The sequence below is a fragment of the Melanostigma gelatinosum genome, assembly GCF_949748355.1.
Source record: "Melanostigma gelatinosum genome assembly, chromosome: 10".
Taxonomy (NCBI): domain Eukaryota; kingdom Metazoa; phylum Chordata; class Actinopteri; order Perciformes; family Zoarcidae; genus Melanostigma; species Melanostigma gelatinosum.
Window position 1 is genome coordinate 11553662 of NC_136643.1, and position 15185 is coordinate 11568846.

Genomic DNA, 15185 nt, shown 5'->3' on the forward strand with positions numbered 1-15185 from the left:
GGGGCCAGCTGTTTCATTAAGTTGCAGTAATTTCTTTTGAATTATTCCCTTTTTCTTTTCGTTATTCATGTTGTGTTTAAAAAAATCAAAGAACATGAATTAGAAACTAATGTACAGCCGAAACACAGAGGTCAGAAGTTCAGGTCAGTCTGATCAAACCCAGAATCAACTAGAGTATGAAACCCATTCTATTCTGAAAACCCAGATACACATAATTATGTATAAATATGCATAATCTAAAAATACATACTTTGCATTACACATGGAGAAAGAAGAACCGCTGGAGTCAAGGACAGGTAGCTTTTCTTTTTGTTAGACAACCAAATAAGTTTCATAAAATTAATTTCAATTCAAGCAGATTACAGTTTCTATATTTCCAGCAGCATCAACAGCAATGTATTCATATGCTGTCAAGGGGAGGACAGCATGGTAGTTAGCAGTGGTGTAGCATTAAGTATGCAATTATATACAGCAGAGACATTTCTTTCTCACTGGGCATTGAATACCAATAATGCCATGTTTAATCTAACTGGATTATTGTTTTAATGTATACATATATACTGAATATATTCTCACTTTTTTCCTGCTCGTCTCTTGTTCTATTCATGACATGTTTTGCTCTCTGCCCTATGTTTATTTATCAGTGCACATGCATGCTCTGTGAGGTGACCACAGCTTTTCTGAAGAAGTGGAGTGATGGCTGGTTCGCTCCCATGAAGCCCCTAACTGCAGTGAGATGTGCTCAGCGGGGGGTCTGGGAGTCAATGGATGTCACTGTTTAACAAGCTTTTCCAGCACTGTTCTGTAGACAAGAAAAACTGCAGACTACAGACAGGACAAAGAAAGACCCTGCAAGTCTGTGTGTGTGTGTGTGTGTGTGTGTGTGTGTGTGTGTGTGTGTGTGTGTGTGTGTGTGTGTGTGTGTGTGTGTGTGTGTGTGTGTGTGTGTGTGTGTGTGTGTGTGGATATGGTAATAACACAAGACTATGGTTAGCAAGTTGGAGGGGTGCACACTCTATACACATACTATGGGGGGTCCAAATGGGTCCAAATGGGTCCTTATAAGAAATTGGTTGCCCTGCTTTTAATTTATTTTTTGGTGGCAAAGTGAGCCCCGTTGGCACTCTTTCTATCCAGATATACCTGTGATTACTAGAAAATTTGATGTTCCTGCTGTTCTTTTATTCCTTTCACTCACACAAAGGTGAAACTATTGTGATGGTGGCTTGATACTTAAGATAAATTCCTCTTATAGGCTGAATAGATTGCTATAAGTTATTTAACAAAACACACACAGAAAGAGAGACTAACTGACTGACAATAATAGAAATAACGGCGCAACAGTCCCACCTTGATGCCGCCTTTATTGAATGGGGCCATAGTGAAGCTGATTAAAGATGCAACGTGTAAGATATGGACAGAATTATTGTTCTACATTCAAAATATGTGAAGAGGTTACAGTGTTGTGACGTTATGTGAAAGACGCCTATATGTTCTGTTGCAGAGATGTCTATTGAAATGAGCACGGCCGCGCTCTCAGGTCAAACGTGTTAGGTTATCTGTCTGTCCCGTGGTGACCGAGCTTTTGAGGAAGTAGCACCAAGGTTGTGGAATGCTCTGCCTGCACCCCTACCGTTTCTCAGATTCTGTGAATTCATTCCAGAATCAGCTCAAGACACATCTGTTTAGACTGGCATTTGACTAAAAACTCATGTCCTGGGCCTGCTTTTAAAACATGTTTTAATTTTGCTTTTAAACCATGTTTTAATTTTGCTTTTAAACCATGTTTTAATTTAGTTCTTTCAGTGTGTATGTAAATGATTGGCCCTTATATTGTCACATTGTGTTTTTTACGTCTAATTCTGCCCCTGTTCAGCACTTTGTGACTTATGTCTGTAAAAAGCGCTTTATAAATAAATCGTACTTACTTACTTAGGACACATACCTTCAGGTAGCAGTTAGCTCCAATTCAACCAGCGTAAAGCTCAACTCTCTTCCCGGGAGGGTGGTCTCCTGCCCGCGGGGAAAACGAGATGAAGGCGTGGGTCGTTTACTCTTTTCTGACACTTTGGATTCAGTCCAATAAACAAACTATCAAAAGGTGTTTTCAGACCAGAGGAACCTATTCATAGTTCTAAAACCTTCCAAGAAGCACCTTTTTAATTGTGTCCACATTCCAAGAACTTAGAATGCTGTTTTGAAGGACTTCTTAGCTCCTGTATCAGAGTACTTACTCTCCAAGCGCAACAAAAACCATGAGTGACATAAATGTATAGTGATTGGTCGAACACATGAGCACCGGCAAACTCAAGTTTTAAAAACTTGTTAGCCGTGTAAACAAAATCATTAAAACACCAACAAATTGAAGAAAATACAGACAAATGGACCGATAGTGAGCCAAGAAGTGAACTCGTTCATGAGCACGCACATCCAGTGAGCCACAAAACGAGAGGGAGTTGCTCAGCGAGCTAACCCAGTAGCACAACGGCTAACCCAGTAGCACAACGGCTAACCCAGTAGCACAACGGCTAACCCAGTAGCATAACGGCTAACACAATAGCACAAAGCACACCCACTTGGCTGAGGAAGCCGTTTGGAACTGAAACCACAGAAGTCATTTTGTGACAACTATTTTGCCTGTGTTTATATCATTGTGATAATTTAATCTTATATTACTAAGAGGCTAATAGAGCTCGAAGCGAATGCAGTGAACTCGCCGCTTGCCAATCTACCAGATTGAGATGTGTGCGAGAGGCGCTCTCCGTTTTACGTCACCTCAGCATTAATATTGGAGATGCGAATGCTTACAGAAGAAAAGCCCTTGAAGGTATGCAGTTCTGGTCGGAGCTCCCCAGTGGGCAGGGATTGTCCAGAACTGTTTGTTCTGAAAACGCCAATAGTTTACAATGGACCAAAGAGTAACACAAACACACAGATAGTTAACGTAAACATGAACACATGAAGAGCTACAGTAGTTTGGTTGAATATTGCATATTCTGCCCGCTTGTTAGCACGTAGTTAGTTTATAACTGACGACTGTAATTTCAGATTGTATGAACCCAGTAGTAGAGGTGAAATGCTGCCCCCATTTCTGTGGTTCAGGTGGCATTACACATGGCAAACACACAGTGTATATGTTCTACACAGTGTTCACAAATAAGTAAGGTTCGCACTCACGCTTACACACACACATGCCTTACTGTGTATGCATGGTATGCACCAGCTCTGCCATTCAATCATCAATTAGAGCCATTATGATTGGATTTTCATGGAATTTTTAATTTGGAGACTGTCTCAACTCTTGGCTGAAATAAAACATTGTGAGTTTGTAATATTTTTTCTGCCAAAAGTAAAAAAAAAAAGAAGATACATACCACATATGTCATGATTTTTACTGAATAACATTTGGCCTCCAACAATTAAAGGAGCTGTGTGTAGGAATTTGGCGGTGAGGTTGCAGCTTGCAACCAACTCAATACGCCTCCGCTCATCCCTCCCTTTCCAAGCATGTTGGAAAACTACGGTGGCCTTTAAGTAACGTAAAAATGTAAAAGACTCTCACTAGAGCCAGTGTTAAATTCAGGGGATTATACACTGATGAAAAATGTTTAAATATATGAATATTATGTTCCATTACTGCCAATTAATCCCCCTAAATACACACTTATTTTAATGAGTTATTGTTCATTTAAATATTAGTAATTTGAAAGTGAAAATAATTGATGATTGCATCGGACCTATTGTATGTAAAGTCAGTAACTGAATTTGCTTTATTCATTTGTGTTGTTGAACTGAAGGACTTGGACAACTGAAGAGTGTCATAAATAATTCACTGATCTCTGCTTTTATTTTCACAGAGAATGTAAAAACAAAGACCAACAGGTGGCACCACGATGGCTAACGTGTGAGGTTTTACATTTTTGTAATTATCTTTTTCAAGATAACTTTATATTATTTTTTTTCTTTTACATTTTCTGCTTTATTTGATAATGAGAGAGGGGATGACATGGACCGGACTCTGAGGTAATGACTCATCCTTAATGGTACGTGATGATTTCATTTGCATTTTCCCGGAAAAACCAACAGTCAAAAATATTATCTTAACTTAGTGCAAATGGACATGATTGTTAATGCATTTCTTTTTTTGTTTTCTTTAAATCAAGCCAGGCATGAATCATAGCTTTTAGTAGTGTCTTGTCAATGAAGGAGCAGTACCGCAATCAACCCGATGTCTAAAAAATAAACACATAGATTAGATATTAGAGAGTCCGTGTGAAGTCAAAGTTGGTACACATATAGTATGTATCTCCACTCATTGCTACTTATTATATTTCCTGTAATAGGTACCTATAAATAATTTCGTAGACCAATGTTAATCAACATTTAACGTCATGGGCAGTCTCTTCTTCCGTCTCCCCTTCATAATGTCAAACATTTGCTGAAGATAAGATTGTCGGCATATTCCATTACACTATCACAAGACCTGCAACTTGAGGTTGATATTGTTTCACTGGATATCATTCACATGAATCCTCTGAATCGTGCAGCTGCTGATTGAATCAACACTTTATCACAGATGAACTTTTATCACAGTGGCCCAATGTGCTGTAAAGGGCAGAGCACTGAGTAGATAAGTGTGCAATAAAACGTGTCAGAATGTGACATCTGCTGAACTCAACCAGCACAACTCATTTATTGTGGCATGGAAGCACAATTTAAGAAGGATCAGAACTGGCCTGAGCAAAACAAAGTCCACTTATGGCACATGATCCACACATCCATTTTATTTATAGTAACAGATGGTATCAGATGCTCAGCGTCATTTTGTCTCGCTCCCCTCTTCTCTATGTGTCTCAGGTACACCTTACAAACATACAGCGACAGTTGGAAAAGAGTGCACAAACTCACTAACACCACAGGGTATCACATTTGTATGACTGTTCTCAGCGGTGTAACTACAGTACACATCCATCTTTTCGGCATTAGCGTGATAGATATATTTTTCTTGCCGCCATTAGGGCTGAAGCCGTGTGCTGTGCAAGGCTTGTGTATGCTAATGTGCCCTCTCACACCTGCAGTTTCCAATTACCCCTGAGGAATGGAGCCAAGACTCGGTTTGCAGCCACCAGCAATAATATGAGTAATGGCAAAATTGCACATGTCCTTTGTGGAAAATTGAAAAAAAAGAGAAGAAATCATTTAAGAGGGGGTTGGAGAGGGCATGGAACAAGAGGCAAGAAAAGGAAAGAGAGGTAAAGGCAGCCAGAGAGAGGAAGTGTGAGGAAGAGTGCTGTTTTGCCTTGAAATTTCCGTCGCCACATTTCTATGTGCTGATTTCCCCGCTTTGAACATCATTTACAGCAGTCTAGCTCAGAAGCTATCAACTTTGGGGTTTGATGCTTTCCTCTGATCGGAATTCAGCACAGAGATAAACAGAAAGATGTGATCTGAAATAGAAATGCCCAGAGGCATCCACTTAGATACATCCATCTTGCTTTTCTGAATCATCTCAGCTCACTCATCTGTGCTCGGGTTCGTATCTGATTTTGTTTTCCCTTTCTTGTGCTCCATCAGCTACAGGCGAACCCAGCCAACTATGTTTTCCCTTTCTTCTACTCTCTCTGCTCCGTGCAGACAGAGCCAACTATGCTGATTAGATATTTGTTTTGACCACATGGGAGACAGAAAGACAGATGACACTTGATAGGCCTATTTTCTGGGTATTGAGCTGCTGATGTGCGTGTGTCAGACAGGGGGGTATTAGGGGTCCTGGTGGCTGCTGGCCTTGATAACAGGGGGCAGAAAATCAATCACCCCCTGTGACAGCCATGTGAGTAGCCCCGCCCCTCTACCCCCCTCCTCCTTTCTACTGTTCCTCTCTTTTTCAACCTCTGTCTGCCACTTATAGAGGATGATCTGCAACGTGCATGCAGGAAACCATAAGCACAGCGTATAACCAGGCACGGGGCACCTGGTAAAAGCCCTGGCAGGATTAGTGAGTTGTATGAGTTGATTACGGTGAGGAACACATGTTCAGGTCACTGTCTCTCTGACTGCACTATATGTTACTGCTCCAAACATTGTTCTTCTTAGCATACTCCCCTCTTTGCTTTGCTTTTCTCTCCCTCTCCATCCACAATCCCCCTCTCCTTCGCTCCCTCTATGCAAGTCTGTGTGTGTGCGTGTGCACAAGCTGAATATGTTTAAGGGGTGAGGAGGGGGGCATCAAATCCGTAGAGAGGACTTGGCAGTTGCTCCTCTCCCTCTCGCTTCATTGCTTCGGTCCTCCCCAAATCCTATTTCACGGTGCCAAGCATCCGCTCCCTGGGATCTCCACAGCTCCCATCTCCAGACGCAGGTTTAAGCCCCTCTCTTGGCACCCGGACTGGGCATGAAGAGAGAAGGCATGTGACACACATCAGCACCGCCAGAGACAAAAACACACCTATTATATTTGCTCAGAGAGGGACCGGCGTCCTGCAGTGTGTGCAGTGCTTACTCACACAATCTCAGTCTCTCGAACTGTGTTCGGTACATTCAGCAACCTCTGACGTGAGTCGAGAGGTCACACATGAACCTGTAAAGCTGGTTCACTCAAATGCACGTTCATTCATTCACCAACTGAAATCAATCAAGCAATCACACTCAAAAACTCATTCAGTCAACAACAAATCTGTTGAAGCTTCATCAATTAATAAACAGGATGCAAAACACTATAGGCCTAATTGTCACCTTCTGTTAATTTGTTCCCCCATGATACGGGGTAAACTCCTGCTTTAACGGTACTCCAATTACAACCAATCAAAGCATTTAATTAGCTGCCAAATTACCTGAAGCTACACCAACAGGGCCATGGAGCAGATGCACGTCGCATTTGAAAAGGCAACTAATGTGTTTGTGATTAACAGCCACTAGATGGCACCAAATACTTGAGTTTACTTTTCGGAACGGCCATCAAGTGAGGTCTTCATTTTCCTAAATAATACCCTGTTACCCTGACCTGCGATAAGCATTTCAATTCCTTTATAAAGTGCATGATGCAAATTCATGAAATCCACTTGAGTCTTAAGTCTTTGTAGATATCTTTAAGACAGACAAACTAGAAACACTCCAGCCCAAATAATAATAATAATAATGATAATTTTAATAATATTAATAATAATGACAATAATAATATAATAATAACATCTATTTTTTTTTTGATTTGGTTGTATAAAATGTTGTTACTAATAAGGCATGGCCAGTTTTCACTAATATGACATTTCTGATATTATGTTTACAAGCTGGGGAGATGAAGCTCTGTTTAAAATATGCTGCAGTCAACTGTATACTCAAGGCGTTCGACACTTGATCACTTTTGGGATTTGAAAAATATATTTATCCCATGGCCTTGCAGTAATATCTGCCTATCCAAACTAACTGCAGTTGTTCCGAACCTCATCCCATGGCCCATATCCTTTATTCTCATACAGGAATAAATTCAAATCTACAGCATAATAGGATCCACTGTTTGTGTTGACAAAAGTACAGAGCCAGCTGCTTGCGCTGAAAATGATACTTCAAATCTGTTTAGCACTGAGAAAAAAAAACATCACTGGAAAGCAGTGATGTTTTCCAGTGATGTTTTTTGGTTTCAGCCAAAAAACAACATGTCAGCATATAGACAACGGCTGATTGAACCTTTATTAACTCAAATTCAAGCAGATTATTTCAACAATTTTTTAGTCAAGTAATCGTATTATTAACGAATATCAACCATGTGACTGTATAGAGGGCCTTTTGTAAAATATTGACCCCCACCTGCTGCCCTATGTACATTGTATATGTACCCAAGATCTCAGTACAATCAGTGTACAAAACAAACAATACACGGAGCTCTCATTATAAGCCCCACAACCTAGAATCCCACCATTACTCGTATGTTGGAATAATAATATGACCTGGCCTCAACTCAAAGTCACTTTTAAATTAACTTGCAGTTAATCAGATTAGTAGAGGTTTACTCTTTACTGCATCAAATATAAGTACTTCGACCTGACATGTCACATTTTAAAGCTTATAGTAGGATGTAAACATGCCTCATTTTGCCATATTCCACCACCATCTGCTGTCATTTGTGCCCCTGTGTCTGCAGAGAATGCCAGCACCTAATTCTATTTGTAAAGTAAGCTGACATGTCTCGATTACTACCATAACACTCATTACTATGTCTTATTGATGTGACAAGTATGTCCCAGATATGCAGATGGCAGATTCTTCCCACGCAGGACTGATGGCAACATGAGAGTAACCCACTGCCCCACACTCCCTCGCCCTCTCACTCGCCCACACAGAAGACAGAAGGAAGGCACGAACAATGATCTAGTTCCTCCACTCAGATGGAACAGTAATAGTCAGTCAGCTATGTGATAATCAAAGCAACATCAGTGGAAACATCAACCTATGCTTCAAACTGAACAGCAATTTCAGCCCTGTTTATCTGGAAATGAAAGAGGGCTGCTCAATTTAGATTCAGACTGTGAGAAATAGTTACAAACTCGATGGTTCATTTCTAAAGTAATTGCTGTGACTTCATCATTGTGAGGTGAGAAAGTTATTTTTTCATTCCAAAAAGCAGCTTTTCTCGTATTCCTATTATAATGCAACATATTCTTATATCTGCTGTGGTGGCACTGCATGAGCTATCTTAAACTTTTGATTACCATTGCGCTTTCTGTAGGTGTGACCAATAGGTAAAAAGAGAATAGGAGGCACTCATATCTCCACAACATGACAACGGTGGTGAACAGTGGGAGAGAAGTGTGAAGTGTGGGAGTGAGTGTGTGTGTGTGTGGGGGGGGGGGGGGTTTGAACAAAAGTGCCCTCTTGGATGCCTCTACATTAGATAAAACATTAGATAAAACATAATAAAGTGCATATAAACATGGTGCCATATACTGCCCGACATGCTAGAAAATGTCATGCGTGCTGGTGCCCCACCTCATGCAGCTGGTGGCCTTTTGATATTTTCCGTCTTCCACTGCATGACAGTGACATAAAACACAACATGCACAAATTGTCACAGCCCATATACGAAGAGCGTGATTTAATCGGTCCACTGAGGCGGACTCATCATTACATACTAAGTGCCCCTGAGGTCTTGAGGGAGGTAAACACAGCATCAAGCATTAGTAGGTCAGAGCTAAAAGTGCTGGATGCCTATTTATTATTAATAGTGCACTGCGCTAATTGAAAGTCATAACTCCACAAATGAAAGGTCTGCAGCCAGGGGACACCACCCAAATGGAGAGGCAGCTTATTTTAGATTTTCTCTGTGCTCACACTAAGATTTGGTAAGAGTCACACTGTGTCACAACAAGCCCATCAATGGCAAGGCAGCTGCAGTTAACATGAGCTCTGACTTCAGTGTTTCCTTATTGTGTTCACTTATTATTTCTGTTTGTAGACCTGTTGTTTTATGACTTTAGCATGATTTTTAACTTGAGTCAGTTTATCGATGATATTTTTAGTTTGTTGGTTGGTATTATGATGTTAACAAGTCATCTGGGCCACACGTGTGTGATTTCTTCCTTCTCATAATCAAATGAACTTCTGATCAATATGCATAAACAGCACATGTAGAAAAGTGCGTATATTGCATCAAATGGATTTATTGAAAATGATTAAATCATATGCTAATTATTTATTGATCCATTTTGTGCTCTCGGGTTATGAAACTCCCTTTGACTGGTTCCACTGTTTGAGCCCTTACTGTATTTCTACAAAGGGACTGAGACGATTTGGACCAAAATCTCATAATTAACCACTAATGAACCCTTACTACTGCAGAGTGATGATTAAAAGCCCTTATTAATGACTCATTAACAGTTAAAACAACAGCCTTGATGGTTTATTAGAAAGTGAGAGTAACATGAGCATTTATTATTAGATTATAAATGGATTATTAACACCAGCCAAAAGGGATTTTTCAAAACGAAAACGACTTCTTATTAATGGCTTATAACTAAAGCATTAGTAAATGATAATTAACAATTAATAAAGCAATTATTTACTGGCTTAAAGGGTTAGGGAAAGTGGTACCAAGGAACATTCATTTACAACACAGTAAATTTACTACAAGCTCACTGCTGAGCACAGATACATGTCTCGTAGGATTATTACCATCGTAATTCAATATTACAGTGACTTTGCTTTTATGCGTGTGCATTGGAGAGAGTGTGTGCGTGTGCGGTCAGAGTATGTTGTGGAAGCAAGTGGCTGGCATTTAGGGTATGTGAGAAATGTCTCCTAAATATACCCAGAGGTTATACTGTTACACATATATGCTATAGAGAACTATGATACAACAAAACATAGCATAGCACACTCACATAGTACATTCATCAAGTACTGCACTTGAGTGTGCTATGGTGTACCTGTACCTTGCTTGAGTATTTTCATTTAAACCTACTTATAGGCCTTCGCCACTACATTTAAGAGGGAAGTAATGTTCTGAAATAGTTGCAAGTTACTTCTCAGATTAAGATTGTAAAAACCTTTAATCAGCATATGAAATATGTTGCATTGTTATGCGGTGAATTAAACCAGCAGCAGTACATCAAATAATCATCCAAATATGTTACTAATGCTGTTTTGCCTTTAACTTTTAAAGTACATTTAGCTGATGATACCTCTGTACTATTTCACTTGTCATAGAGTATTTTACTCTGTTTACTACTTCTGAATACCATAATCCAAGTTTTTCAAATCACTCATAACATTGGCAAACCGTGACATTATTTTGATATATTTGTGGCTCCTGTAGTTGTGCTCTTATTTTTGGGACATGCTTTATGAGTTTTGATTGCTGCATGTGGAGGGTCATCACTTTTTACAGTGCAGTATTCAGATGTAGGCTACTCCAGGAGAGGTGAGTGAATTACCACAGTGCGCATGCGCACCCTGTCATCTGACGGATTGAAGCGCTGTGGACGTTTCGCGTTGCCGCTACATCACGGGCCACCGCTGTACCACAGAGCGGGACAGAGCGGGACACACAGACAGCCTCCATAAAGGACCGTAAAAAAAACAGTTCAACGAACGAGGAGGAACCAGGAAGACTACCCAGACCTTCGGTGGTTTGCATGCGGTGAAATTCCCCCCTGAAATGTAGCCAGCGGCGGGAGTGTGGGTGGTTGTAGTCGCTCGGTCTCTGCATGGCTCTTCTCAGGGATGCCATGAAAATCAGAACAGCCGACTGAGGGACCGCTGCTCCTCGCTATCACAGACACGGCGGCGGCGGTGGCGGTGGTGAGCGATGGCTGCTGGTGGAAAGATCCACGGTAGGTAGCGTTCGCGAAGATCCGAGGAGAGGCGAACGTCTCTGTCACAGTTAAGTCGCGGCCGGAGGTGTCTCAAGGATGGATTTCACCCTGCTCCGGAACATCATCAGCAGATTCGTAAGGGCCCACGTCTAGTCACTATACTGTCACAACTGTAGCTCTTGTGTCTGCAAAGTGCATACATTGTTACAATGCATGTTACATCTACACGTAGCTACAGTGTGTGTGGGAAATGAACTTGCACACCACCAGTGCACTGAACGTGGACCCGCAGGATGATGAACACTTTGCTCATCTCCAGTGATCAACATTTCACTCGGGCTGCTTTTGGCAGGCCATTGACTGTGTGCTTTACAATGTGTGTGTGTGTGTGTGTGTTTTTTTTTTGTTTTTTTTTGTGGCGCTGAATGGGGAATGTGCCAGTAACTACAGATGCAGTGATGGCTGGTGAATGTGCAGAATAGAAATGAACCTGGCTGGCCCAGTTCAATTGCTTTAGTGAGCGTACAATATGCATGCTGCACTGTCAACTGTCTCACCACTTCCAGTTGCCCTGGTCTGCAGAGGAAACAAATCCCAATCAGGACTACTTGCAGACCTGAGAGGCCTCGCTGGGGACCCTGCAGTACTGAATTTTCCTCACCTCCAGCCTGGTGGAGTGATGAGCTGAACATATTGAGGCTTTAAAGTTCACACTCTCAGTAGAAAACACTTTAAGAAAGAGTCCTTTAAAGGCCTAGTCGTTATTTGTAATCGGTGTTTAACAGCAAAGTAAATGATGGTGAGCTGCTGTGACCACATCACTGGGTCGGGGTCTGGTCTGAACAGGCCGGTGCCATCAGCACAGCAGACCGGGTTTATCAGCCAGGAAGCAGCTGGTTGGTTGGTGGCTAATTAGAGAATAAAATGTCTATTTGGAACCAACTCTGACAGGTCTGGTGATCAGACCGGGGCACCTCTGGAGTATCGTCACATCTGCTCTGTACAGTCTGCGACCCTTTCACCTGACCTTAAAACTGGCTCAGGTGTGGTGAAGATAACTATCAGTATGAGTGTGTGTAGTGTGTGTGTGGTGTGTGTGTGTGTGTGTGTGTGTGTGTGTGTGTGTGTAGGGAGCCTGACAGATGCTCCAGCAGGGCCATCAGGGGAAATCAGATCCAAGGGTGAGGCGGAGAGAGGTGGGAGGGATGGGGGAGAGGAGGGGGGGGGGGGGGGGGGGTCAATGAACACGCCCCTCATCTCTCACCCTGTTCCTTCTGCGTCCCCACTCTGCAACGTTATGAAGTGGACACGGGATTAATCACTAATTCAATCATCCAGCTATTGATTCAGAACTGGAGGGCCTGGTTGACGTATATATCTGGTCCTATTACTTGTGCCTCCCCCTCTAGTAACCCTGCCATATTCTGAGCAGCTGCTCCCATAATGAGGCTACACAGAAGAACAAACATTGCCTCATGCCAGGTGATTAACGTGTGATAAGCAAGGCGGCCGAGCCTTTTCTCTGGACAGAGAGAGGAGTAAACGCACATCAAGGTCACCGGCCAAATACGGCCAGCCTCTCTCGTACTTTCACGATTGTGAGAAGTACTTTGATTATGTCCACCTTACTCCACTGGGAATGTCCTTTCAACATCATATCCCGTATCGTCTCCCTGTTATTGACTTGTGACCCGTCCTTCATGTGTTTTTGTGCCTGGGAAATGAGTATTTGTCAGTTGTGTCGCACCGTCCAACTCTGCTTTGCTTGTCTTTGGTCTGGTTTATTGACAACATGCATTTTTAAAGCACGACATATTCGACTTTGTTGGGGACAGAATGATAAAGTCCTGGACTTGTTTCCTGTTGTTGTCTGTGGTGTTTACACAGTCCAGCGGGCCATTGTGAGGATGGAGACGGGCATTCGATGTTTTACATTGATTGATATGAACAAGCAATACAGTAGGAAGGAAGCAGACAAGTTAAAAAAGTACTGTAATGGTTGTTCATAGTTCAGGATACTTTGCTAGGCCCTCTGTTCAAGAATTTTCTTCATTATTTGGGGATAATTCCATGATTTGTCTGGTTCCTAAATCTTCATCTTGACGGTTAGTGCATCAGCCGTCACTGTGAGGAGAGTGTAAACCTTTATTAGTATCTGCAGTCATTCAGATCTGTCCAGCACAGGACTTTATAACGAGGAGGAAATGTAATATTCTGTCCTGCTCATAAGCCTGCTCTTCTGGCTCAAGGAAAATAGCCGGTGAATTGAGACTCAATAGTTCGTTTTTGTGAAGAAAAATATGGTGTCACGGTGTTTTGCAGTGCGTGGAGTTTAAATGGGAAATATTGTTGCGTAATAACCTACATCTGTTACATTTTTTTCACACTGTTGGCATAAAAGAACGGCTAAGCCTACGTGCAGTAAGATATACAGTACAAAAGGAGTGTGAGTGTGTGTGTGTGTGTGTGTGTGTTAGTGGGTCAGTGCATGTGTAATACTTGTCCACTGTCTCCACTCCCTTCTCTTTGGTGCCTCTTTGTCGTCTGGTAATAATAATAACAGCGATGGCGTGAGGCCTCAGAGTGGCGTGGAGAGTGAGAACTGCATGAGTCTATTCCTGGCTGCCCCAGCATGTTGTTGCTGGCATGTAGTTATCATTGACAGTCTATGCCGGCAGAAGGTCATTTTTTTTTATCGTATTTTCCAACCAAAATACTGGGACATGTGTTTTCTGCACCTGTGTAGCAATACATAATTATAATGGCTAATGGCGCTTCCTTTCCCTGATACCTACATCCCCTCTACTTCCTTCATTAGTTCTGTCCTCACTGCTGCTTTTGATGTTTCCTCTTTCATCCGGTTTTGTTCCATAAAAAGGTTGTCCACAGAGAAAACACACACACAAAGAGAAGTCCTAATTAAACCAAATAAAAGCACAGAAAAGATCTTGAGTATATTGTCTGGAACAGTAATACTTCACATTTGTGGTCAAATCCAATTCCACAGCTTTAGTACATGAGAAAATGCCACACATTTGATCTGCAGTCTGTACTTAACGTGCGGCCCTTTGCAGACGTAGCGTGCTGTCTGTTGCTGCATACTGTGTTGCTATGGTGATTAATGGTGACCTCTTTCCTCTTCGGCTGATCAAGGTCTCACGGCTCCTTTTATCTTTGCACAAAGCTACGGCAAACTTCACAGTGTCTATTAATGACAATATTGAAATAATTAGATATTCGTATATACCCTAAATTTACCCAGCAAATGTGTTCTTGGCAGCTGTGCTACTTTCTCTCATTTGAATGTAGCGTTGGTGTAAAATAAATGCGATAAAACTTTGAGTTCTCCAGCTGCACCAGCTGTTGGTAGCACCGTACTTAAGCTAACGCTGGTGATTTATTAAATGAAACTTAAGAAGCGTGTCAGCTAGTAAAGACTTTCGGAATGTGTAAATGATAAACGTTAAGTTTAAATATGTTTCAGAGTTGGTAGTATTCATGGCTGTTTAGAGTTAGTGTTTTGCTGTTTAAAGCACATTTGCATTATTTTTCGAAAATATTATTTGAAATCTTTTCAGTTTATGACATTATCAAACAGCAGTGTATAAAGTCTCAGGTCAGATATTTCAACTACAATATATATTTTACTTTCTAATCTAAACGGGTTATACATCAGTGAGCTAACATGAGCCTGCCTAGTTAGCTACATTCAAGTTACAATTGGGAGTTAGTAAGTTTGAATATGTATTACTGACTAACTTAGTTTTTGTGCTGTAACCCATTTCAATTTAGTGATGTTATTTTTATGCCTTCACATTTTTCCAATGCCCTCAAGGAAAAAATACATTTTTTATTATTCTCCCATAACATTGACTGTTGAAT

At 41.4% G+C, this 15185-nt stretch overlaps 1 protein-coding gene across 3 annotated transcripts in view; it reads left to right on the forward strand.

Annotated features, from left to right (window-relative positions):
- The first annotated feature begins 11102 nt into the window (after positions 1–11102).
- LOC306783789 (phospholipid-transporting ATPase IH-like) overlaps positions 11103–15185 on the forward strand; it is a 29405-nt gene continuing 25322 nt past the window's right edge. For all 3 annotated transcript variants that reach the window (XM_079277599.1, XM_079277600.1, XM_079277601.1), the window contains exon 1: positions 11103–11438. In XM_079277599.1, coding sequence (XP_079133725.1) covers positions 11400–11438 — 39 coding nt within the window. In that variant the 5' untranslated portion in view covers positions 11103–11399. The remainder of the gene's footprint in view (positions 11439–15185) is intronic.